Source organism: Psammomys obesus, unplaced genomic scaffold, assembly GCF_907164565.1.
Source record: "Psammomys obesus unplaced genomic scaffold, mPsaObe1.curated_primary_1811, whole genome shotgun sequence".
In the NCBI taxonomy this organism is placed as follows: Eukaryota; Metazoa; Chordata; class Mammalia; order Rodentia; family Muridae; genus Psammomys; species Psammomys obesus.
This window is the reverse complement of record NW_026587215.1, coordinates 1,229,460-1,253,774: the sequence shown is the minus strand read 5'-3', so window position 1 is coordinate 1,253,774 and position 24,315 is coordinate 1,229,460. Positions and strand designations below refer to the sequence as shown.

The following is a 24,315-nucleotide window of genomic DNA, read 5'->3' as shown; positions in this document are numbered from 1 at the left end:
GTAACTGTAATTTTGTTCCTGTCATGAATCCTAATGTAAATACGTAGATTATCTTAGACAACCCCTGTGAAAGGGCTATTCAACCCCAAAAGGGTCACAACCCACAGATTGATAACTGTCGTCCATCTTGCTGGCTCAGCTGTCAATTTAAAAATACGGACAACCAGTTCAAATTTCTCTAACTTAGTGTAAAGGCTAACAAATCAAGGCAAAAAAGATGGATCTGGCCTGAGCTGGTATTCATATCAACTTTTGGTGGTAGAGCAATTCTAAGAAGCTATCCTCCAGTCACAAACTTGGAGTAGATGGAGCAGGACTAGAACCCAAGTCCCTGAATTAGCACAAAGCAATGCTGCAGGTGTTTGCTTGTTTGTTTGTTTATTCTCTCAAGTGTTTTTCCATTTGACCAGACATGAATGATGTGTTTGTGTCTCCTTGCAGCCCCTTGGGTAATGGGCAGGCCAGATAGGACTTTCAAGGCTGAGCTGCGCTAATCTGCCTACCGAAGGGTTACGCTTGTATAATTACATTGAATATAATTCTTTGTTAAAGCAATGATCAGCAAAATCAGTCTGACGAGGAGACATCTATTACGTTAGAATCTATTATCACCTCCTTCATGGTGATATCATCAAATTATCGTGCTTCTGAAAATTTTTATTTTATTTCATTTAAAAATTTTATTTTAATTTTTTTGAGTTCATTGATTCAAAACACACCAGTACCAGAGCAGTTGGGTTTCTTCACATTCCTTCCTGATTGGCCGGAGGGCATCTTGCCGTCATTGGCTAAAGCATTTGCCAGTCGTCTTGTCTGGAGCTACGACAGGAAGAAATGAGAGAAGGGGTGGGAGGGAGCGTCTTGAATTCGGCGGTTTTATTGGCTTCGGTAGTAACACCGCTTAGAGCATCGGCAGTCCTGATTTGTGATTGGCTCATAGGGCCGCCAGTCACACTACCGAAAACCAGTGTTCTCCTTGTACTCTGCCTCTTTTGTCTGATTGGCTGTGCTGTGCAGGCTGGGCAAGCTCTGATTGGTTCGACGCTCGGCCGCGCTTTGTTGCCGTGGTTGCAGGCCCCGCCCTCCCGCTTGCTGACAGCGAAGCTTCTCCTGGAGGGAAGCGGGTCGGTTGGTGGTTCGGGAACGAGGCTGGCGCTGCCAGGCCCGCGCCTAGCCGTTGCCATGGCAGCCACCGGCGGAGGCGCGGACGACGAGTCGCGATCCGGCCGCTCGAGCTCCGACGGCGAGTGCGCGGTGGCGCCGGAGCCGCTGGCGGAAGCGGGAGGCCTGTTCTCCTTCGCGGACCTCGGCGCTGCGCTGGGCGGCGGCGCGGGCCTCCCGGGCCGGGCGGCCGGCAGGGCCCAGTCCCCGCTGCGCTACCTCCAGGTCCTGTGGCAGCAGGACACCGAGCCCCGCGACGAACTGTGCTGCAAGATCCCCGCCGGGCGGCTGAGGCGCGCTGCCAGACCCCACCGTCGGCTCGGGCCCACTGGCAAGGAGGTACACGGTGAGCTCAGCCGGGGCCCCGGGGGTCGCTTGTGAGTGATCGCAGGAGTTAGAGCTGCCGGGGACCGTGGCTTCGGCCACTTGGTCATCCCTGGATAAAAACTTCACACTCCCGAGGGTGGTTAGTAGACAATAGTGTAGCACAATAGAGTGTTTTTATTACCAGAGAGGGGAGCCTAGAGCCTGTGTCCCTGCTCAACCAACTTGTGGGAATGCACAGATCCGCGTCACAATACTCAACACTTGGTCCTCAGGCAACCTGCAGACACTTGTCTCCTCTATTTTCTGTTTGTAGAATGGGCACCCTTCCAGCCTTACAGGAGTGTTAGGAGTTCGGTTAGGTTCTGAACTTACTGGCGTGTTAAGAGTTAGGTAAGGTTCTGAACTACTTTTGGGATGCGGCAAACACCTGTTTGATACACATTTTTTAAAAAATTATCCTTTCAAGAGATACGTTGTGAGAAGTGACTTGTACAGAATTTACTGTAAGCAAGAAAAACAGCCACGTGTGGTGGTGTGAGGTTCTCCTTCCTGGGGGGCGGGGAGCTGTTGGCCACCAGCCCACGAAGGCGGGAGGAGCAGAAGGTGAGGTGCAGAGCTTGGAAGGCCAGCAAAGCATGTCCCGTCCCGGAACTACTTGAGGGAGCTAGTTCAACTTTGATTCCAGAGAACAAAGGTTATATACTCCTTGGGGAGTGGGTGAGGGACTCCAAGGATAGAGGTACATAATTGGTTAAAACTAGGCACCTCAAGGATGCTTGATTTGCATTAAACAGCACAAGCCTATCGCGTGAACAGGAACACAGTATCTAATTATCCTATAGGTGGGAGGGGAGAGCTAGCCGGGAGCTGTGTCAAAGGCCATATATCAGATGTGGTTAGAGGCATCTATCTCCAAAGACACTCTCCAGATGAAGTCAGGCAGAGAGCAGGAGGCCCTGCTGGGGAGAGGGAGTCCTGCACCTGAAGGCCGAGCTCGGAATGGCTCCAGACTGGAAGGACTGCAACCTGAAAACAGCAGGGTCCTTCCAACAGTGGCGCACACATGTAATTCCACCACTCAGGAGGCAGATGCAAGAAGACTCCCATGAGTTCAAGGCTAGCCTGGACTAAGTATTAAGTTCCAGTTTCACAGCGTGAGTCCTGGTGATTGCACTCAGTAAGTCAGGCTTTGTAGCAGACAAATTTTCCCAAAAAAATCTTCTCAGCATCCCCAAATCCTACCTATCATTGACTGCCTAGTCCAGTGGTTATCATTTGGACATTCTGATTCCAAGTCACATAGATAAGGCTGTGCCAGTATTCCAACCCAAGTCAACCAGACTGCCCTGGAATGTCTGCTATATTGCTTTCTATACTCATGAGTGAAAAGAAAAATGGGGTGCAAAAGAATTAAAAATGGGAACTTTTAAGGTCTCTTTTTAGACTTAACATTGTTTGACCTGGTGTCTTAGTGTCATAAGTAGTAAAAGAGGATTTCAAAGTACTGCATAAACAAAAAAGTAGCACATGGCTATATGCAATTGTTAGATCTAGTTTGCAATTTTTTGACCATTCTCTGACAACAAAGATATTGCTTTCTGGTCTCCAAGTTGGTTCCCTAGTACGGGGGAACAGGGACTGTCTCTGACAGGAACTCAGTGGCTGGCTCTTGGATCCCCTCCCCCTGATGGGGGAGCAGCCTCACCAGGCCACAGGGGAAGACAATGCAGCCAGTCTTGATGAGACCTGATAGGCTAGGGTCAGAGAGAGGGGAGGAGGACCTCCCCTACCAGTGGACTTGGGGAGGAGCATGGGAGGAGATGAGGGAGGGAGAGTGAGATTGGAAGGGGTTGAGGGAGGGACCTACAGCTGGGATACAAAGTGAATAAACTATAATTTATAAAAAAATAAATAAATTCAAAAAAAGATACTGCTTTCTGTTAGTTCTAAGGTAGAAGTAATACTGTTGAAAAGGGGGAAAGTTTCTGCTTAGGAATTACCACATTTGGTAAGTCACTTAGGAATGACCAGCTTTGAAGTCAAGTAACACGAGGCTGAGTGTGATTAGCTCTCCAAGGACTAAATAAACCCTCTCATCCTTTCTCTTTTAAAAAATTATCTCAATTTTCTTTGTAACAGCTTAGAGCTGGCAGAACAACTCAGCCTTGTTTTATAGATAATAGACTGAGGCCCAGGGTGAGGAACTGGCTCGCCCAAGGTCACAAGCTACACCACAAGTGACAGAAATTAGATCTGGCTCCAGAAGTCAGATTTGCTGCAGACAGTGGTCTCTCCAGCTGTGGCCCAGTCCCTGTTTTCTCCTTGTTCCCAGGCTGGTGGTTTCTATTCTGACACCTTTGCCTTTCAGGACTGTGGGATAGCAGGGACAGCTAGGAAGCCATGCATCTTCTGTTTGTCTATGGTCATTTTTAAAAGAAACTGTCACTTCTCTCTTTATAGCTCTGAAGAGGCTGAGAGACTCAGCCAATGCCAATGATGTAGAAACAGGTGAGTGTGCGCAGTGGGACCTATGGGCTGATGGGAAGGGAAAAGCTCCCCCTCGCTTGGAGCATGCTCGCTCTGTTTCTCCCTGACTCTGAAGTCCCTGTGCAGAACAGAAGTGAGGCATAGGTTCTCCTCGCTGTTCTCCTCTGTTACCCAAAGTTTACCTGTGTCCTAGTGCTTACCACCCTGTGTGCTTCCTGATGCTAACGACCGTGTCTGGTTTGGTGGTTGTTTTCATCCTGGGACTCAGCATAGCCCTCAGCAAAGAGCAAGTGCCTGTTCTAGTTCTAGACCTTTTGGCTCCCAGGGGTGAACACCCTATCTTGATTGCCAGGAGATCATCTGGTACCTATAGCTGCTCAGTAGCTGGTCCTTAGACCTGATTTATTTGGTTTGGTTTTTCAAGACAGGGTTTCTGTGTGCAGCCCTGGCTGTCCTAGAACTCACTCTATAGACCAGGCTGGCCTCTTAACTCAGAGATCCACCTGCTTCTTCCTCCTGAGCGCTGGGATTAAAGGCATGCGCCACCACCGCCTGTCTTTGATCCGTTATTGACACAGCATCTGACAAGCACAGTTGGGACTCCCTGCAGGACTGCCTTTCTGTTGCTGCTTCTGAGCATCCCCTTAGCTGAGACAGATCATCAGCCATACCAGAACAGCTTCTAAGACAAATACTACTGTCATTACTACCACGGCTATCACTGCTAATACTAATACTAGTCATTCAATCCACGCCTGTGTCAGGGTTTAATCCAGTCATGTGTCAGGGGGAAATGGTGTGTTAGTTTACTGTGGCTGCTGTATTGTCAGACTTTTGTCACAGACTATTTAGACAAATTAGCACACAAGGGAAGGACATTTCTTTTAGCTCAAGACTTCAGATCTTTCGGTCCTCAGATCATTTACTCCATTGGTCCTCAGTGTGGTGGAGTATGCCCTTAATTGCAGCCCTCAGGAGCAGAGGTCATTGGATGGTAAATTAAGGCCAGTCTGGTCTATACAACAAGTTCTAAGACAGCCTAGGATACAGAGGGGGATAAAAATAACAGGTTCGTCCTGGGGAATGGCTCAGTGGTAAGAGCACTTCCTGAGGACCTGAGGTCAAAGGACCCATGTGAAAAAGTCAGGCCTGGCTTCATGTGCCTGTAACCCCAGAATTATGTGGTTGGAGACAGGTAGATTCGAGGAGCCTGACAGACAACCACCGAAGTAAGACAGGAAGCTTCGGGTTCAGTGAGAGAGCCTTGTATCATAAAATAATGTGACAAATGATAGGCAGTTGCTGGGGTCCTCCTCTGGTCTCTGCATGCACACACATAGACACTTGCACATACCATGAACATATGCCATACATAGCAAATACAAAATGATGAATAAATTTTTTAAAAACCAAGTTTTTATTGGTCATTGCTGGGAGGATGTGGCAGAAGAGAGAAGGCAATGTCACTGTGGCAGGAAGCAGAGAGAGCATGCATGTGTTCTCAGCCTCTCTCCTTTTCCCTTTTCTTCCCTTCCGGGCCTGCAGCCTGTGGGATGGCGTCGCCCACACCCAGGATCTTAATCTCCCCTGAGAATACTGTCAGAGGTTACACTGACGTGCGACTTACTAGTCTCCTAGGTGACAAGATTAACCATCACAGCGGCCTGAAGAAATGACCCAAATCCAGCGGGCGGCCACACAAGTTCCATGCAGTTGTACGGGTCACATGTCCAACCCAGGTCTCCCTGGCCAGGCTACGCTCCAGGTGTCTGTCAGATGCATTTCCTTCTGGAGGATCTTGGGAAGGATCTGTTTCTCCGCGTTTTGCAGCTTCTAAGTTGCCATGTTTCTTGGTGCCAGCCTCATTCTCATGTACAAAGCCTGAAAGAGTGGGCTGAGTCCTCATCTTGCCCTCTCTAGTCTCTGAAGTGGGAAAAGGTCCCCTGGTTTTAAGGATTTATTTGGTTCTTTTGGGCCTGGATAATCCCACATTGTCTCCACCTCTTAGAGTCTTTAGCTTACACAGATCTACAAAATCACTTTTTACTTAAAGGTAACATATCCACAAAATCTGGGGGTTACTGTCCTGCCAGTGTACAACGTTCTGTTTTGGTGGTGGGGCGCTATGGACAACAGATATGATGTCAATACTGAAAAAGGGCCATGGCTTCGGAGCCCACTTCCAGCAGGCATGGGTAGGGACATGCTGCTTCCAGATGGTTCCAGGAACCTGCTTCCAGATGGTTTCCTTGCCTTTGGCACAGCAGTCATCAGCAGGCCCAGAACCTGAAAGCTTTGTCCACTTTTCGAGTGGGTCTGTTTGCTATGGAACTTAATGTTTTAGGATATTTGAGCATCTTTGTGGAAAGTTTTGCAATAAAAAATAATTGACATCTTCATCATCATCATCATCATCATCATATTATTATTATTATTATTATTATTATTATTATTATTATTATTATTATTATTATTATGGTTTTTAAGACAGGGTTTCTTTGTTTAACCCTGGCTGTCCTGGAACTTGATCTGTAGACCAGGCTGCCCTCAAACTCACAGAAAATCACCTGCCTCTGCTTCTGATTAAAGACAGGCACCACCACTGCCTGGCTATTATTTTTAATGTTTATTGCTTAGGGGAGCATGCGGCATGGTGTGCTTGCAAATGTCCGAGGGCAACTTGTGGGCACTTGTTCCCTCCTTCCACAGTGTGGGACTGAACTCAGGCCATCAGTCTTGGTGACCAATACTTTTACCTACTGAGCCTGCCTGTCCACCCAGAACTCCCTCCCCCCCCCTTTTTTTTTTTTTTACTTTCCATAGTATATGGCAAGAGGATAGTGTTCGGGCTAGTGTCTTTCAGTTTGGCCTTGAACTTGTGATTTTCCTGCCTCTGTCTCTAGAGTGCAATGGTTACAGGAGTGAGCCACCACACCTAGCCAGCCAGCCAGCAACACTGACAGAGCAGGCACTCACAGGGTCCTGTGCCTCATAGCAAAGCTCTAACCTGTGAGATAGCTGAGGAGGAAGACAATAAAGTGACACCAGTTCAGAACCCAGACTAGAACACAAAACACAGCAGTGATGTCCTTTGCTTTTGTCACCTGGGTCAGTGTGGCCTCTGAACCTTATGCTGTCTCGCTGAGCAAAGTGTCCCGGTCTGTGGAGCGGATGTGACACCTCGCTTGGCTATTGTGGGGTGGATGCCTGGCCAGAACGCTGAGCACACTGTTCCGTGAGGACTACAGTCTGAGGCCATTAAGGAACAGGATGAACAGGACACGGGAGAAGTGTGGGAGAGAAAAGAAGAGGCTGAGTCAGCGGGGAGAGCCACATGGACAGGAAGCAGTTTGCACTCTGGCTGGAAGAACTCCTTTAGGGGTCTACTGGGGAAAAGAGACTAGGATGTCGCTGACTCTAAAATGACTAGCAGCAATTTTCCCCACTTGTGTTGGACATGGCCATTAGTGTCTAATGTCTCCCTCTTTATGGGGCCTCTACACTGTCAGAGATGGAATAGCACATCCATTATCCCCATCACAGCAGCTCCTCAGATGCGCAGGCCAGAGATGATGCCCTTTTTCTGGTGACTGCTGTGCAAGTCCAGGCCCCCATGCCTGTTCCCAGCCCAGCCCCTGCCAGCGCCTCATGCTGAGGGCTGTGTACTCCTTTCTTGCTTAGGTTAGTCTGAGATTTTGTGTGTCCCTGGGCCTTGTGCTGTTGCCCCTTTAAAGTGCTACCTCCTGAGAGCCAAGTAAGTCCCAGCCAGTAGCTCGGGCAGCCGTGTCCAGCCGGAATGCATATGTGTCTAAGCGGAGACAGAGGGATGGGGCCATGGCCTATGCCAGAATTACTGTGACTCACAGTGGCTACGATGGAGATCAATAGCCCCTTCTGACGTTCTAGCCGATCCCTAGACGCTGGTTAAACACAACCCATGGCTATTAAGACAAGAGAATTCCCCATGGGCCTAGTAGTCCCTGTGGGCCCAGCATCCAGGAGGGACCAACCTCCCTGTGAATTATGGATGGCTCATCTAGACAGGCCCTTGAGCACCATTGTCCGTCCCTAGGGACTGCAGCATAGCTAACACTACTTCTTTCTCCCCCGTCTCCTCCCCCATCTTGGTGGTCAGTGCAGCAGCTGCTGGAAGATGGCACAGATCCCTGTGCAGCTGACGACAAAGGCCGAACTGCCCTCCATTTTGCCTCCTGCAACGGCAATGACCAGATTGGTGAGTCCTGGGGAGGCAGCAGGTGCTGGTCAAAGTCAGTGACATTTTCTAAAGAGAATGGGGGAGGAATTGCTGTCTGCATGCCTCAGGTGGCCCAAAGGTGTGGAATAAGGAAAGGAGCCCTTGATGCCAGATTACTCGTGAGTGCTAGAATTACGGCATACACAAACCTTGGCCAGCCTTTATTTTTTTTCCCTTTTCTTTCTTTTGTGGTTCTGGGGTCTCACTCATGTTAGCAAGTGCTCTCTCTGCCACTAAGCTATATCCCATCCCAGCCTTCTTTTTTGTTTGTTTGGATTTTTTTTTTTTTTTGAGACAGGGTTTCTCTGTAGCCCTGGCTGTCCTGGAACTTGCTTTGTAGAGCAGGCTAGCCTCAAACTCACAGAGATCTGCCTTTCTCTGTCTCCTTAGTGCTAGGATTAAAGGCGAGTGCCACCACTGCCTGGCTTTACTTTTTATTTTGAAACAAGGTCTTAGTAAGTTGTCCAGGCTGGCCTTGAGCTCATGCTACAGCCAAAGTAAGCCTTGAACTTGAGACCCTGCAGCCTCAGACCCCTGAATAGCTGGAATCACAGAGCTTAGCCATGAGCCCCAGCTGTAGGTCCGTGATTGTTCCTTCCCTGTGGTTGGTGGTTTTTTTCTGTGTGTGACTCTTTGCCTACCCCACAAAGATAGCCTCCTATTTTCTTCTAGAAATATGACGGTGTTGCTGCTTACATTTCATCCATGACAAGTCACTCTGGAATTAGCTTTTTTTCTTTTGGGAGACTTAAGCCTGACCTCCCTGTACAATGACCTTAACCTAAGTGATTCCGGCTGGGTGATTGGCAAGCCTCGGCAACATGAGGTAGCCTAGAGCTGTTGAAGAAGGGGAATTGGTCATAGAACACAGCATCACCTATGGCCTAGCTCGCACTGCGGCTCACTGCCGTAAGGGGAATAGGAAATACCTCCAGGAGCCTTCCCTAGTACTTTCCTCAGTCAGATGGGACCGAGAGGTCAAGAGACCATCCTAGAGTCCTTGGTTCCTGACCTTTGGCGTCTAGTACACAAGCCCTGTAGATAATGTAATTACCCTGTAATTGAATGCATGCAGCAACATGGGGAACCATGTCTGGATTCTGCACACCACACTCCAGGCAAACCTCTGCTGGCTTCAGGGTAGGGTGGAAACCTCTAACCGTATATCATGGGGTTTTCTGTCTTCAGTGCAGCTACTCCTGGACCATGGGGCCGACCCCAACCAGCAGGATGGTCTGGGCAACACTCCATTGCACCTGGGTAAGTCCTCAAAGCCAACAAAGGTAGACTTCTAATATGAGGCCTAGGGTTCTGCAGGCTCCCAGAAGTATCTCCCAGCACCCTGGCAGGAGTGTGGAGTCCCCAAGGTCTCTGTCCCACAGGCCCTCCATTCACAATAGGCTGTGCCCCTGGCAGGGCTGTTGTGCACCCTGGCCTGGCAGCAGACACCTCTGCTGGGAAGTGGGTTGTGAGCCCTTTGGCTGCCCCAGCCTTGCTGTTGACTCACTCCATCAGTTCTAGTGAGTCCCATCTCCAGGCCTCAGTTTCCCCAGCAGCACAGGGAGAAAACTGGGCTTGATGTGAGTCCTTCCCCATAGAGCATACTGCCCTGGCAACACTGTCAGGAGGTAATGTGGCACACACGTACCCAGAGACACAGCTTTTCTTCCCTGCTTCCTGGAGTTGCGATTCTTAAGCCTCTCTTCTTTCGCAGCTGCCTGTACCAACCACGTGCCTGTTATAACCACGCTGCTTCGAGGAGGTATGTGGGCCCTTCCCCTCCTCCTGCCCTTTTCTCACTCTCATCCCCAGCATGCTTCCTTCTGCCTGTTCCCACAGGGGCCCGTGTGGATGCCCTGGACAGAGCTGGCCGCACACCTCTCCACCTGGCCAAGTCGAAGCTGAACATTCTACAGGAGGGCCATTCCCAGTGCCTGGAGGCCGTGCGGCTGGAAGTGAAGCAGGTGAGTGATTCCTCCTGAATGGGTGATTCCTCCTGAATGGGTACCGGGATTACCAGACAGCCTGCCTGTGGCTCAGGGCTCCTGATCTCACTGACCCCCCAATATTCCTACTCCATTCTGCTAATGGTGGCATGTTGGGCCTTTGCCTGCCTCCTAGCCAGCAGCTCAGCTCCCCATCTCCTTCCAGATCATTCACATGCTGCGGGAGTACCTGGAGCGCCTGGGCCGGCACGAACAGCGGGAACGGCTGGATGACCTCTGTACCCGCCTCCAGATGACCAGTACCAAAGAACAGGTGAGCTACAGCCCCAGGGCCTTCGCAAGAGTCTCAGCCAGTCCAGCGCCTCTGCAGTGCAGCCAGACCCTAGTATCACAAAGACGGGACCTGGGGTGCTACCACCACCATGACCCTCACAGCCTCTGTCCACTTCCTTGAAGCTAAAGTGGCTGGTATGAGCTCATGTCCCTGCTTTCGGGGGCAGTCCCAGACCACATGATGTCCAGGATGCAGCCATAGTCAGAGAGAGGGGTTGGTGACAGGGGCCTTCACTGGTCAAGGACTCTGCTGAGCCCAACACAGAAGTCTCCAGCCCTCGTCTTCGTCATTGAAACACCAAGATGGGGAAGCATTCGTCTGCCCTGGAGAGAGGTGCTGCCGGTTATCCGTGCTGGGTGATACACCCTCAGACCAGCCTTTGTGTCTCCCTGCAGGTGGATGAGGTGACGGACCTCTTGGCCAGCTTCACCTCCCTCAGTCTGCAGATGCAGAGCATGGAGAAGAGGTAGCAAGGGAGGCCCCTCCTTGCTATGCCACCGTCCTCCTGCCCTCCGTTCTCGGTACAGGGAAAGCCCAGGGGGCCCCGGAGTTCCGCCTGCCCTTGCCCTTAGATGCTGAGGGCAGAGCTGCTCTCAGAAAGTCTGCATCATCTCTCTGGGCCAGCGCCACAGCCCCAGCTCTTGCTGCACAATGCCAGCCCCTGTAGCCACATTCCAGGCCCACACGTGCTGTCCCAGGAGACACCACTCCTCCCGTGGCTTCCCTCTGCACTCCGAAAGCCCCAGAGCCCTGTCTCTTCCCACTGGGGAATTCTTACCATCATCTGGCTTTGGGTAGGCACTCTGAGGCCACCCAGGCTGCTGTGGGTCTCTTAAGCTGGTCTTGCCCCTCCCACCAGCATTTAAGTTGAGCCCTGCACCCGACTTTCAAGGAGACATTGCACTGCATGGGTGTCTCTGAGCAGAAGAGGGACATTGCTGATGCCTGGGCCTTCATAAGGTTAGGAAGGACCCTGCTTAGCCCAAAGAACCATCTCCAGCTCCTCCCCTCCCAGTCACTGAAACACTACAAACGGAATCCGTTTTGCAGCCTAGTTGTCAGAGGTAGATAGTGGTTCATGTGCCCGGGTCCTCTTGCCAGGAACCTCTAGGCCTTAGGTGGTGTGACAAGAGGCTGTACAGATAAATAGCTGGAGGTCTTCAGGGGAAAGGGTCCTAGGTCATCTCGGTGGGCTGGGATTCGTCCCAGGGAGCCCTGTGGGAGGGAAGCAGGAGGTGACTGCTGCCATGTGGTTGTGAGAAGTCGAAGAAGCCAGGAGCTGGAGAACAGCACATGGATTCTCTCTGAACCTCCAGCAGGGACGGGTTCTGCTGACACCTGGACTTAAGCTCAGTGGGACATGTTTTGGTTTCTAGCCTCTGAAACGTGAGAATAAACCTGCTGTTTGAACTGTTGTGGCTTTTCGTTTGTTTTGGTTTTTAGTGGTGTCTTCTTGTGGCAGCAGGTATTGAGAAAGTAGCAGGGCACAGATTCGCTGCAGTGCTCTCTTAGGTCTGCTGAACCTGTCTGCCCTACCCTGTCCCACACCCTAGGTGTGGGGTTCCTCACATAGGTGCCTCCTCCTGACAGGAATTGGGCCAATGGCTTCTAGGCTCTCAGTCCATGTCTGGCCTGGCATTGCCCCACTTTCTCTCCCACCATGCTGGAAGCGCTGGCGACTCTCAGAAGAGAGGCTGTCCTCACACCCCAGCTTGGTACTGAACTGAAACTCCACCAACTCCCCAGACCTTGGAGGAAGAATTGGATGGGATTTCTATCCCAAGCTCCCTGGAGGGGGAATCTCAAATGGGGTGGGGCAGCTGCTGTCCCTGCTGAGTGACAAGAAATACAAGGAATTGGGTGTATGAGGCAGACTTTCTCCTCTGCCTGGGTGACCAGCTCCAGGTGAGTTGGCCCAGGCTTCCTTCCAGCTCCCCTCAGGCACTGCATCAATGGGCCTCTTTGCCCTAGACCACCTGGAAAGAGTTGAGGCATGGTTACCATCCCTCTGGCTTTAGGGAAGGGCCATGAACCTTGGAACTGAGCAAGCTTTGTTGGCGTGCACACTGGCATCCTAAGGAAAAATCTACATTAAGAGAAATAGGGATGGAGACCCTCTCTGGCTTGCAGGTACATGTGCAGGCAGAATACTATATAAATAATAAAGAAATCTTAAAAGGGAGAGATTGGGAATTCTAACTTCGGTGCCTTGGAGGCAGGAAGAGCAGGGTCCTCTGGACAAGGACACCTTGTCCCGGGGTAACCCAGAGTTTCTAAGACACAGAAGGACACAGGGTAATTGATTCCTGAAGCCCGGGCCTCCAAGAACAAGGGGGCCCCTGCAGACTGGGCCCCAAGAGCACCCTTGGCCTTAGCACAGTGTCTGTTGCTAACTCCCTCTGTGGCCATGCAGACAGGGAAGGGAGGGCTTGCTACAGGAAGTTGGCGTCTAGGTTAATCATCAAACACTGGCCAGGCGGCCAGGCAATCTGCCTTGTCCCATTTCCAGCCAGAACATTCCCTGTAACCCCGAATCAGTCATAAGAGCCAGCCAGATAGAGTCGGCCCAGACACTGGAGTGAATCAGAAACACAAGTGGGCCCTGGGCAATGGACTGGGTGCAGGCGGGAGAGAACTCATCTGAAGTAATCCTCCAGGCTTGGTTCCAGAGCCAGCTGCCTAGAAGCTCCTGGGGACCTAGGCCTGACTGCTTTCTTCCTAACAATCCTTACTGAGCACTGTGGCCTGGTCACATGAGGTGGGCCTGTGCCTGCTGCCATCTACACCTGACCAGGTTTGCCAGGGTCCCCCACCTAGGCAGCTAGATCCATCTCAAACTCATGCTGTTTCTGCCATGTCTGAAACCAGAGTCCTCCCAGTGACCCCCCCCCCCCCAAACAACTCGCTGCCAATGGATTTCCTCACAGAGGTTGACAGTTTGTGTTGCGGGCCTACTGTGTGCTAGCAGGTGTTCTGAATCTGGGGTTCAGGTCTGGGGTGAAGTGTTGCCTTGTCTTCATGTATAGAATGTCTCCCTTATTCTGGGGAAACTGAGGCTGAGACAGAAGATGACTTGTTTGAAATCAGCAAAGTGTCAGACTCTAGTCTAGCATTCCCCCGACCCACCTGGCTTCCAAAAGCCCAGTGTCTACAGTATTCCTGGGACGCACTTGGTAGGAGGGGCCACAGGACTGAATGCCTGTTTCTGTGACCTGATTGGTTGGTGACCTCGGAAGCAGAGGGTCTGACGCTCTTCTTTCTTACTGAGCTCACAGCACAGTGTTGGATGGGTAAGACATGCACTGGGTACTAAGACTATGAGCAGAGGTAATGGGTCAGGAGTGTAGGTAGTCCTGGATGATCTTTGGGGAAGGGACTCCCAACAGGTGAGAGATTGGGTGCAAAGAAAAGTGGATTTGGCTGGAGATAGTGCCTCAGGACAGGACCATAGTGCCTTGGAGAGGGCGCTCAGCAAAAAACAGCCCAGTTTACCCAGAGGCCTTCAGTACAGCGCCTGGGATTCAAACTCCACTGAGTCTGAAACTCACCCCTTTCCCTTGTGCTACTCTGCCTCTCTGAGTTGTCCCAGCAGCTGAGGCCAGCGCCTGCCCCAGCTCCACTACCATCGAGAGCCACGGAGGCTGAGGAAGCCTCAGGTACCCCATCCACCTTCCCTGTCACCCACCTTCAATTCCAGCCTCACCCCCACACAAGTCACCTCGCTTGCTGCCAAGCAGATGCCTCCTTAATCAGTGTAAGCCTCTTAGGCCAGCTCTCAGCCCGGCCTCCTGGCCTCGCACCATCTTACAGCCAGCAGCCTACAAATGAGCCCTGCACCGTGCTCATTAATAGGAAAGCTGGGTGATTGATTGGTGTTTTTTCCCCCAGGTCCACACCTCGGAGTTGACAGATGATGCTGTCCCTGCCAGCCCAGAGCAGGACGCCGGGCTGCTGAGACAGGCTGTGCCGGAGCCTCACTTAGCCAGGGTCAGGCAGCCCTGTCATGGGAGTAGCATACGGATGGGCACAGGGAGGCCGCATTCTTGGCACATCCTGCTTCATCCCACCCCCAATCAACTGCATCTTGCCACTTGTATGGCTGCATGACACTAACTCAGACAACCCTGAGCTGGGTGGTCTAGAGCAACTTACTCAACCTTTCTGGTTCCTAACTTCAAACCAAAACAGACGAGACGTTAAGTTCCAGAGACAAACACAAGCGCTAAATAAAATGGGCAGGTGTAGCATGCCATTTCCCTGAGGACACCCTACCCAGATCCTGCGGTCTGGTATGCCTCAGTCCAGCTAGTTCATCACCTTTCTCTAAATTTGTCCCCTTACTTGTCCCCACTGCCACCCCAGGGGTCAAGCTGGAGGCCTGGGTGTCATCTGAGGTACCTCCGTCCTCTCCCTCCTCAGCTGGCATCCATCTTGACAGTTGTACCTCCCCTGTGGTTGGCTGTTTGAGTCCCCCATTGTCTCTGTCCTGAATGTCCTTAGCGCTTTGGATTTTCACCAGCCTGGCCAGTGTCCCTGCAACCTGTCTCTCTTGGTTCCTCCACCACAGGAAAGCCAGTGTTGCCAGCAACCGAGAACTCCTGAAACCTCATCACTCTGGCTTCAGAACCAGAGCGATGTCTCCTCACTGCCCTCAGGAAGAGCCAGTCTTCAGATGGAAACTAGAGCCTCCTTCACTGTGTCTCCGCCACCTTCACCTACCTTTAAGAGGTGATCCCGCGATGTCACAGGTCCCTGCATTCTGTAGCCCCTACCAATGGTCTTCCATGCCCCCCCTCTTTGTGCCATGGAGAATGCACATTTAATGACTGGCCTTGGAAAGCCTTTTCTGTGATGGCCTCTTCTCTGGGCTCCACAGTCCCGGCTGTCTTTCCTGCCTTGCCTGGCAGGTGCTCAAATGTGAATGCTACACACTACTCCTTAGGAGATTTGCACCAACTGGACATGGGGGTCCACGCCTTTCATCCCAGTGCTCAGGTAGGCAGAATTTTGCAGATCTCTAAGTTCAAGGCTAGCCTGGTCTACATAGTAAGAACAAGTCTCAGAAAAAAAGAAAAGAAAAGAAAAAGGGAGGGAAGGAGGGAAAGAGAGAAAGAGAAAGAGAGAGAGAGAAAGAAAGAAAGAAAGAAAGAAAGAAAGAAAGAAAGAAAGAAAGAAAGAAAGAAGGAAGGTAAGGGCTACAGAAACCAAACCTTGCTCCAGCTAGGAAGGGCTTCTTCCTTATGAGGCTACCCTAGCCTTGCCCTGAGGGTGGCTGGGTTGCTGGGGCCTTGTGTCAGGTGACCTCTTCTAGGCTCTGGGGGCAGCAACTGGTTTCACTCAGCCTCCACTCCAGCCCCAACTGCCTGCCTTGGGCTCCACAGAGGACTCAGAACACTTGGTTCTCTCCTAACCAAACTGTTGCAAATCCCCTGCTCTGCAGAGTACTTCATTAGTCCCCAAACCAAACCCCAGAGGTCTGGGAGCCAAGCCTAACAGGCCTTTAGTCTTCCTGTCTACACACACACACACACACACACACAAAAAAAAAAAACACTTCCCAGGCCTTAAGGGCTTTCCTCGCTGGGGCTGCCAGCCTGTCCGTGTAATAGCCCTGGGCCTTTCAGAGCCATTGCTTCTTCACCTCTTCCCTCCTGGAAACCATGGTTTGCCCAGCCAGGTCTGACTGAGAGATGAATTTCCTGCTGTCCCCACCGAGCTCACCTCCACACCTCTTAAATTTCAAATGCTCTTACTGAAATATAATTTACATGTCAATTACACCCACTTAATCCGCACACTCCGATGCTATGGGCGCGTCCCAGGGTTGCACGGAATCATGATTAACTAATTTCATTTTATTGTTTTTGCTTTTTTTTTTCAATTTTGAGGCAGGATCTGTGTATCTCTAGCTGGTCCGACACTTGCTATATGTACCAGGCTAGCCTCAAATTCACAGAGAGCTGCTTACCTGTGCCTCCTGAATGATGGAATTGAAGTCGTGCACCTAACGCCTCACTTCTTTTGGCTTTTAACAAGCTGTGTATCTGTGTAAGTGTATGTGCAGAGAGCGTAGTTTCGTAGTCACACATGCCATGCACTAATGTGAAGGTTCTACGTGCACCTGATGAATCATCTTTCTGCCCACTCCCTTATTTGTTTATCTGTATTTATTTAGAGCTGGTAGAGGTGGGGTCTCATCTGGCTTCGAACTTGCTACATAGGCAAGTTTTTGGTTTTGTTGAGGCAAGTTGTCCCTACCCCCTATCTGGCCTGCAACTCACTGCATAGACCAAGCCTGCCTCAAAATCACAGAGACCCTGCTGCCTCTGCCTCCCGTTTGCTAGGGTTAAAGGCATTTGCCATATCTGGCCTGAGTGCACCATCACATCTGGCCCACTGATCTTGAACTTCTGGTTCTCCTGCATCCAGTTTCCAAGGGGTAAGATTACATCACAGGCTCTTGTGGGCTACTACCCTCTGGGAATTGACCTCACAGCTTGGCTGAACCCAGGGCAAGCACTTGACCAACGAAACTGTATGCAGCCCTAGGAATCTAATCTGAGAACTTTTCATCAACCCCGGAAGAAACTCAGTATCTAGCAGCACTCCGTCCCCCTCTCTCCACCACCCCCAGACCTAAGCAAACAGCAAGCGCTGCTTTGTCTTTATAAAATTGTTGATTCTTGGCATTTTATGTAAACAGAGGTATACAATATACATATCATTACCTGTTTTCAAGGCCTGTCTTATTTATATACAGAATGATATACCAGTGAAGGGACTCTACATTCTACTCTCAGAGGTTGGTAAACACTTGGTTTTGTTTTTTGTTTGTTTGTTTGTTTGTTTGTTTTGAGACAGGGTTTCTCTGTGTAGCCGTAGCTGTCCTGGACTCACTTTGTAGACCAGGCTAGGCCACACTTGCTTTATGATGCTGCCATCCGCACTCATTTCTGTCTGTGTGTGGTCATGTTACCTGCCTCCCTACAGCCAAGGTTTCTCTTCCGAAGATGGCAACACCATCCCTTGCCTCCCAGTGCTGGGTGAGACACAGAGTGGTGTCAGCCACCACGGGTGCTACCCAGAGGCAGCAGCATAGTCCTCTGTCCAGGGAACGTTCTCACAGATCCTGGAACTTGAGCAGAATCGTGGCAGAAGACACCGGGCCGGTGGGTGGGGGCTTGGCTGAAAGCCGCTGCTTCCCTGGCGGACGTCAGCTTCCTCTCGCTGCCCTGGCTTGGGGTCAGCAGCACATGGCAGGTGTATGACCAGCGAACAGCTGCCTCCTGACTGGGGGAGCCCTTCCTCGGGCGCCTCCACCCAGCAGACAGGAGGTGTGTTAGGAGAGGCAACAGGCTGCACACTTCAGCTCCGAAGCTAATCAACATTATTGACGTGAGAAGAAGGCAGGGTGGAAGCAGGCAGCTTGGGACCCAACAAGACTGATTTATTGGTTAATTAATCTTTTCGACAGCCAGGGACTTCCTCAGCTGTGTGCAGAGGAGAAGTGGGGGAGGGTGGGGAAGGTAAGGCAATCAAGGCCCGTAGGAGGCCAGCTGGGGCCCAAGTGAGGTTCAGGGTCTTTTGTGAGTCAGGAACACCAAAGAGCTCAGGGAATGCTGCAGGGTGTCAGGGCTAGGGGGCTAACCCAAAATCACATGGCTACAGGAAGTCCCTCTGGCTGCACGGCCTCAGGAGCCAAGCAGAACTCTGAAGGGAGGTTGTGTGGGAGGCTCTGGGCTTCTAGGGAATGGAATCAGACGTGGGGAGCACAAGAGCTGCAAATCGGAAGTAAAGGGATAGCGAACCCAGGCTGGGGATATATCGGAAGTAGAGCATTTGCCTACCATTCACAAAGGTTTGGCTTCCTACAGCACAGCGGGCACGTGGGCCACACACACACACACACACACACACACACACACAAACGATAAAAATAAACCAATGGGTGCTCGCTTCGGCAGCACATAGACTAAAATTGGAACTATACAGAGAAGATTGGCACGGCCCTTTGCCCTGGGATGACATGAAAATTCGTGAAGCGTTCCATATTTCATAAACAAATAAACCCATGCAAAAAGAAGTCTCGAGGAACAAAAGAAAGGCCTCGGTGCAAAAAAAAATGTTCCACAGCCACGGATTTGGCCCCAGCCTCTACCAAACACTCCCTAGGTGACCTATTTACCCTTGATTTTCTAAAAGGTTAATCTCTTCTACCTTACAAAGCTGTCTTGATAATTAAAGAATATGGCATTCTGTGAGGCACACAGTAAGAGCTAAGGAAATAGCTCTTACTATTCCCTGCTTGAACAAGCCAGGAATCAGGGGCATCCATCATGCCAGAACCTGGATCATAGAAGCAGGAGGATCAGGAGTTCAAGGTCATCCTTGGCCACGATAGCTAGTTCTAGGCCAGCCTGGACTACTTGAATCAATCACTGCCTCTGTGTATTATCTTTCTCTCAAACCAAACCAAACCAAACCAAACCAAACCAAACCAAAACAAAACAAAACAAAACAAAGTTATGTAAGTCAGGTCAGAGCTTGGGACCAAAGAGGCCAGTCAGTCTGAGGTGGGAGAAGAAACAGGGCCTGGAAGGTGCAGGCAGGTGAACTGACTGTTCTGCCCAACCGGCTCTGGACACGGCCGAGGCTGAGGCCGCCTGCCTTGAGACGGTGTCTAGACGGGTGGGCCAATTTTAACCACCCAGGTGTCATAGCAACTCTGCCTCTGCCCAGCAGCGGAGTCTGGCCAGGCTGCCATGCTCTAGACGCTCCTCGCTCCTCGGTAGCATTCTGCCATCCAGGGAAGAGGACAAACTGACGGGCAGCCAGAGTCCAGGCAGGCAGGGGTTATTGCGGTCCCCGGGCGGCCAGGGCTAGTCTAGTCTCTACACCGCGCAGGGTATCCCCTCTGGGCTCCAGACTCCAACCGCGAGGCCTGGCGTCACCAGGATAAGCGGCGGGGGGGCCGGAGGACGCCGGCTGGATACGCCGGAGGGCTCGGTGGGCGCGGTGGTGGCGGTGGCGGCGCCGGCCGCAGGGCCACAGGCGGCGGAAGCGCGCGCGGAAGTGGCGAGAGGCGAGCGAGTAGACGAGCGGGTTGAGGCAGGAGTTGGCGTAGGCGAGGCAGTGCGAGGCCAGGCGACAGGCGTAGGTGGCCGGGCTGAAGGCGAAGCGGCCGTACCAGAAGCAGAGGATGAGCGCGTGGTGGGGGCCCCAGCACAGCGCGTAGAGCGCGGCCACCGCCAGCATGGCCCGGCCCGCGCGGCCCGTCGCCCGCCGCCGCGCCTCCGCCGCCGCCGCGCCCGCGGGGCCCACGGCGGCCCACAGGAAGCGCAGCGTGCGCCCGTAGGCCAGGCTCACCACGGCCACCGGCAGCAGGTAGCCCGCGGCGAAGGTGGCCACGTCCAGCGCGCGCCGCCGCGCGTCCTCCCAGGCGGGCACGCAGAGCTCCAGCGCGCCGTAGCGCACCGTGCCGTAGTAGCTGAGATAGGGCGCGGAGAAGAGCGCCGCCAGCAGCCACACCAACCCCACGGCGGCGCGCGCGTTGCGCGGGGTGCGCAAGGCCCGCGAGCGCAGCGGGTGTCGCACCGCCAGGTACCTGCGGGGGGCGGGGGGCAGGGCACGGGGTCAGGGAGCGGAGCCTCCTGCTCGCGCCCGCCCCCTACCTGCCTCGATTTCCCCAACCCATCCCCTTGCCTTGGCATCTAGCAAGGGCCCAAAGTGACTCACCCAAGGTCATCAATGGCTTAGGAGTTTCGAAACAGTTGTGAGGGCAATGTGGGCTAGGTGTGGGGACTTAGCTTCTGACAATGCTTTGGGAATTTCTTTTATCTTTTTTCTTTCCCTGTCTTTCTTTTCTTTCTTTATCTTTTTTCTTTTTTTGTTTCATGTTTTTTGTGTAGCCTTGGCTATCCTGGACTCATTTTCTAGACCAGAGCTGGCCTCAAACTCATAGAGCTCTGCCTGCCTCTGCCTCCCTGAGTGCTGGGATTACCGGCCTGTGCCACTGCTTCCAGCTCTCCCAAGTTTTCTTTTGTTGCTGTACCTTTCTCACTTACACTAGGCCCTGTGCTGACACCTGGGACACAGAAATGTCCTCTGGAAGTCCACGGTGGAGGAGGCTGGAAGTGCTGGTACCACTGAGGCCTTCCTTTCCTCCCACCAACCTCTGGTCCCTAGGCTCCCCTCCGCTTGTCAGTAAGACTGTCCAGGTCCCTCTCCAGCCTGCCCCAGGCTCACCTGTCCACTGAGACTGCGGCCAGGGTGAAGCTGCTGGCGTACATGGTGAGGTAGATGAGCAGATGCACCGTCTTGCACACGAAAGCCCCAAAGAGCCAGGCATCCAGTGTGTAGATGGCCGCCTGGAAGGGCACGCAGCACAGGAGGAAGCAGAGGTCGGCCACCGCCAGGTTGAGAATGAAGAGATCCGTGGTACTGCCCGGCTCCTGCCAGGCACTTGGGCCAGGCTGCAGCAGCACGGCCAACACCAACCCATTGCCCACCATCCCCAACAGGAAGATGAGGGCAAAGACTACAGGCACTGCCACAGCCCCTACGCTCCCTGGGCTGTCCAGCGAAATGTTTTGGATGTCAGCCATCTTCCTGTCAGATGGGGAAGAAAGAAAGAAATGAATCCCGGGAGTTCGTGCTGCCCCTCCCCCAGCTGCAACACCTTCATCTTATTCTGCCTGTGTCTTCACGTGCCTCCTAAGTCTAGAGTAACCCAAACGGCCCTCCAGGCTCTGGGTTACAGAGGTGTTCCCTAGGAAACCAAGGACTGGCACGCGCGCGCACACACACACACTGGGGGTTCTTATATTTTCTTTTTCCGCCACATCTGAAGCTCAGGGGAGACCCTTGTGTTTAGGGACTTTTTTTGTGTGGCTACAGGCTGCGCTGGTGACATCCCTGAATCAACGGAGAGTCCATTCTCACGAGAGCTTTACAGCAGCAAAGTGAGGAAGAGCATACAAGTTGCTGCCTCTGCTCTGCCCATAGGGAAACTGAGGCCTAGAGAGGGGACATGAGTGGCTAGTATCACAGCCTGAGTGACAGATCTGGGGCTGCTGTCCTGGACTGCGCATCTGAAAGGCTGTAACAGGTGGCACCCCGGGCTGCTCACGGATATCCCAGCGCACGAGTCTGTGTGCTCACTGCCTGTTTTCATCCCCGCCCCACCCCAGTTTACAACCTGTAGATTCCCTTGCACTCCAGGACCGGTGGAGAGGGGGGATGAATTGGGGGGGGGGGGAGGCTAGGAGGCAGGAAGGAAGCAAGAAGGGAGACACTTGCCCCTGTGCAGTACCCAGCATGCAGCAGGCCCCCGAGCCCGGGATGGGCAGCACCCACCTCAGCCCTAGGCACTGGGGCCCTGCATGCTTCCTGGTAGAATGGCCAGGCTGGAGCTTCCTCTCGTCTCAGCCGTCTCAGCCGCTGCCCCTGGTGCCTCCCTGCTTCCTAGTTCTCCTTCTTCGTCTTCAGGGCCCCTCCTCTCCTCTGCCTTCAGCTGTCTGCTGAGTTGGATGGGAGCACTTGCCACTGCTCCTGAATGGACTGGCCACCTCCTCCTCAGACCCTGATTTCCCCGGGGTGGCATGCTCTTCTGCCAGGCTCATTTCTGCCTGTCTGCGTCTGTTGCTACCTCATTCTCTTTTTCACGGGCAGTAACCCATTGATCTCCCTCTATGAGATTGGCTTTGTGGTTAACCCTTCCGTGCCGGGTACTCAGCCCATTCCTGGAACCTCCCACCTCCTGTGGCCCAGCCTGTGACTCCTCCCCCTACTGCCTAGCTTCCCTGTCTCCAAGTAGAACTCTGATCTAAGCTTAGAAAGGATTTCTAGTTTTAAATGGAGTTTCTGAGGCTGGGGAATCAAGACCAGAGTCTCTTTGCTGTGGACTTCAGGTAGGAACCCATGCTTCACATTCTCTGAATTCCCAGAGAGCCATTTCCTTCCCTAAGCTGGTTTCAGGGGCTTCATCTACTGGAAACCAGGTCTTGGTTTAGCCTGAAAGCCATGGGGAAGCTAGAGAAGGTTCTAGAGGGAGACCATGACCTGCACCTTTACATTTTGTAAATAGTTACTGCTAAAGTTAAAAGAACAGAGAGGAGCCAGGAGTGATGGCACATGCCTATAATCCCGGAACTCTGGGAGGCAGAGGCAGGCAGATAGCTGTGAGTTTGGGGCCAGCCTGGTCTACAGAGTGAGTTCAGAACAGCCAAGGCTACACAGAGAAACTCTGTCTCAAATGCAAAATGAACAACAACCAAAAAGAACGGAGAGGTCTTAGTCCACTTGAGAGCCCAGGCAGGCACCAGAGGTTGCTGGGTGGCTGGCTTGAGACCTTGGAGGAGCGGTCTATGGCCAGACCACTTCCAGGGGTAGAGCAGCTGAGGGACACTAGACTTTGCAACCAAGAAGTTGGACGTTGGACAACTGTATGCAGGGCAGAAGCTAGTATGCAGCGAATTGGGACGGGGAGAGTCCTAGAACCTGGAAGCGGAGTGTACATCAGAGAAGGGTGTGAGGTTCCACAGAGCTAAGAGGGTCAGTTCCTGTGAGAGGTCCCCGTGTATTTACCCGGGCTTGAGGGGGCCCTCTAGTGTCGCCAGCCCCACATGCAGAGACTCACTGGATCGAAGCTATTAGGAATTGGACCTAGAAGCTACAAAGCTGATTTTCAGAACCATTGGAGCTCAAGATCAGAAAGGTGGGATCTTGGGATCCCTGCACAGGTCACTTATAGGTCTCTAGACTTGGTGTGAGATTTTTAAAATCATGGGTGACAATGCAGTAAGGCTTCCAGAAGTGTGAACCCACATATCCATACCTGAGTCCCAGACCCAGATGAATTCCATGACCTCTCTTTACCCCTTGGAAACGCCCACTGACCTGGCCTCCAGACCCCTCCTTCCCTGGAGTTGGGCTCCAGAGTACCAGGGCAAGTAGAGGAAGGAAGGACAGACCATCATGGCTAGAGCTCCAGGGTGTCCTTACCATCACCCGCTCCCCTCCCCCCTGCCAGCCTCCATCTTGAACCCTCATGCTGGATACAGAGGACAAGGACAGTGTGTCCTGGGAGCAGGCCCTGGACTCAGCAAGAAGGCTTATGGTTGATCCACAGCTGTTCCTCTGGTCTTCCAATGCCTTACAGCTTATCACAGGAGCCCAAAGACTATTGGTATGTGCCCAGTCTGGCACACATGCACCCTAAGAGGCTGCTGTGCCTACCGGGCACCTCCTAGGAGCCCATCTGGATGGCTGAAGAATTGAAGGCGAGAGAACCAAAGTTGGATCAGCGGGCTCACTGAGCCCCAAGCTGCTTGACAGCACAGAGTAACACCTTGGCCAATTGGCGCAGGAGGTTACGGTGCAGCCGCTCTAGGAACTGCCTCCCGGAAAACAATATCAGTAGCAGTGCCTGGGAGCTGGAGGCGGTGGCTTTCGTGCTGTGCCATGGGATGATGGACCATTCCTGCAGCCTCACATAGGTCTGGGTGGACCTGGGCCTGATGTTCTTGTCCTGGCTGAGTCTGCCACACACACCACCTAGCGGCTACTCTTGGTCCCCAAGCTGCTGCTGGGGTACTTTGCAGCATGACAGGGGATTCCCAGAACCCCAGCTTTAATAATTTGTGAGGTTAGGTTGGAGTGTGCTCTGACTGTCCCTCCCAAGATGTTCTGGCACCAGACAGATGAGCTGGAGGTAGAGGCATCGCTTCCTGTTTTTCATGAAAAAGCAAGCGCCTTTTGTCCTCAGTTTCTACTTCAAGCAAATTAAGGTGATTCCCAAGGCCACA

At 52.5% G+C, this 24,315-nt stretch overlaps 2 protein-coding genes and 1 non-coding gene across 4 annotated transcripts; 2 read left to right on the top strand and 1 right to left on the bottom strand.

The window, feature by feature from the left end:
• Positions 1–1,082: 1,082 nt before the first annotated feature.
• On the top strand, positions 1,083–11,925 carry Ankrd54 (ankyrin repeat domain 54). 2 transcript variants are annotated; one of them, XM_055603116.1, is made up of 8 exons: positions 1,083–1,507; positions 3,949–3,996; positions 8,111–8,209; positions 9,419–9,490; positions 9,945–9,992; positions 10,070–10,194; positions 10,382–10,489; positions 10,906–11,925. In XM_055603116.1, the coding sequence occupies exons 1-8, from the start codon at positions 1,183–1,185 to the stop codon at positions 10,978–10,980; spliced, it is 900 nt and encodes a 299-aa protein (XP_055459091.1). In that variant the 5' UTR covers positions 1,083–1,182; the 3' UTR covers positions 10,981–11,925. The 2 variants fall into 2 exon arrangements, with proteins under 2 accessions (XP_055459091.1, XP_055459092.1); XM_055603117.1 differs by having other exon boundaries at positions 9,424–9,490; positions 10,906–10,982.
• Positions 11,926–17,936: 6,011 nt separating this feature from the next.
• Galr3 (galanin receptor 3) lies at positions 17,937–22,405 on the bottom strand. The gene is made up of 3 exons (XM_055602997.1): positions 21,866–22,405; positions 20,756–21,118; positions 17,937–20,114 (listed from the first exon to the last, which is right to left on the bottom strand). Exons 2-3 carry the CDS (start codon positions 21,112–21,114, stop codon positions 19,364–19,366), a joined length of 1,110 nt encoding a protein of 369 aa, XP_055458972.1. The 5' UTR covers positions 21,115–21,118; positions 21,866–22,405; the 3' UTR covers positions 17,937–19,363.
• LOC129673380 (U6 spliceosomal RNA) lies at positions 18,459–18,566 on the top strand. The gene has a single exon (XR_008719654.1). It is a non-coding gene; the product is annotated as a U6 spliceosomal RNA (small nuclear RNA).
• Positions 22,406–24,315: the final 1,910 nt, after the last annotated feature.

Bases quoted from the DNA above. Each gene is read 5' to 3' on its own strand.
- Ankrd54 (XM_055603116.1), top strand. From the start codon at position 1,183: ATGGCAGCCACCGGCGGAGGCGCGGACGACGAGTCGCGATCCGGCCGC. The intron at 9,491-9,944 runs GTAAGTCCTCAA...CTTCTTTCGCAG, and splicing joins CAACACTCCATTGCACCTGG to CTGCCTGTACCAACCACGTG. The intron at 9,993-10,069 runs GTATGTGGGCCC...CTGTTCCCACAG, and splicing joins AACCACGCTGCTTCGAGGAG to GGGCCCGTGTGGATGCCCTG.
- Galr3 (XM_055602997.1), bottom strand. From the start codon at position 21,114: ATGGCTGACATCCAAAACATTTCGCTGGACAGCCCAGGGAGCGTAGGG. The intron at 20,115-20,755 runs GTGAGCCTGGGG...CGCCCCCCGCAG, and splicing joins GCCGCAGTCTCAGTGGACAG to GTACCTGGCGGTGCGACACC.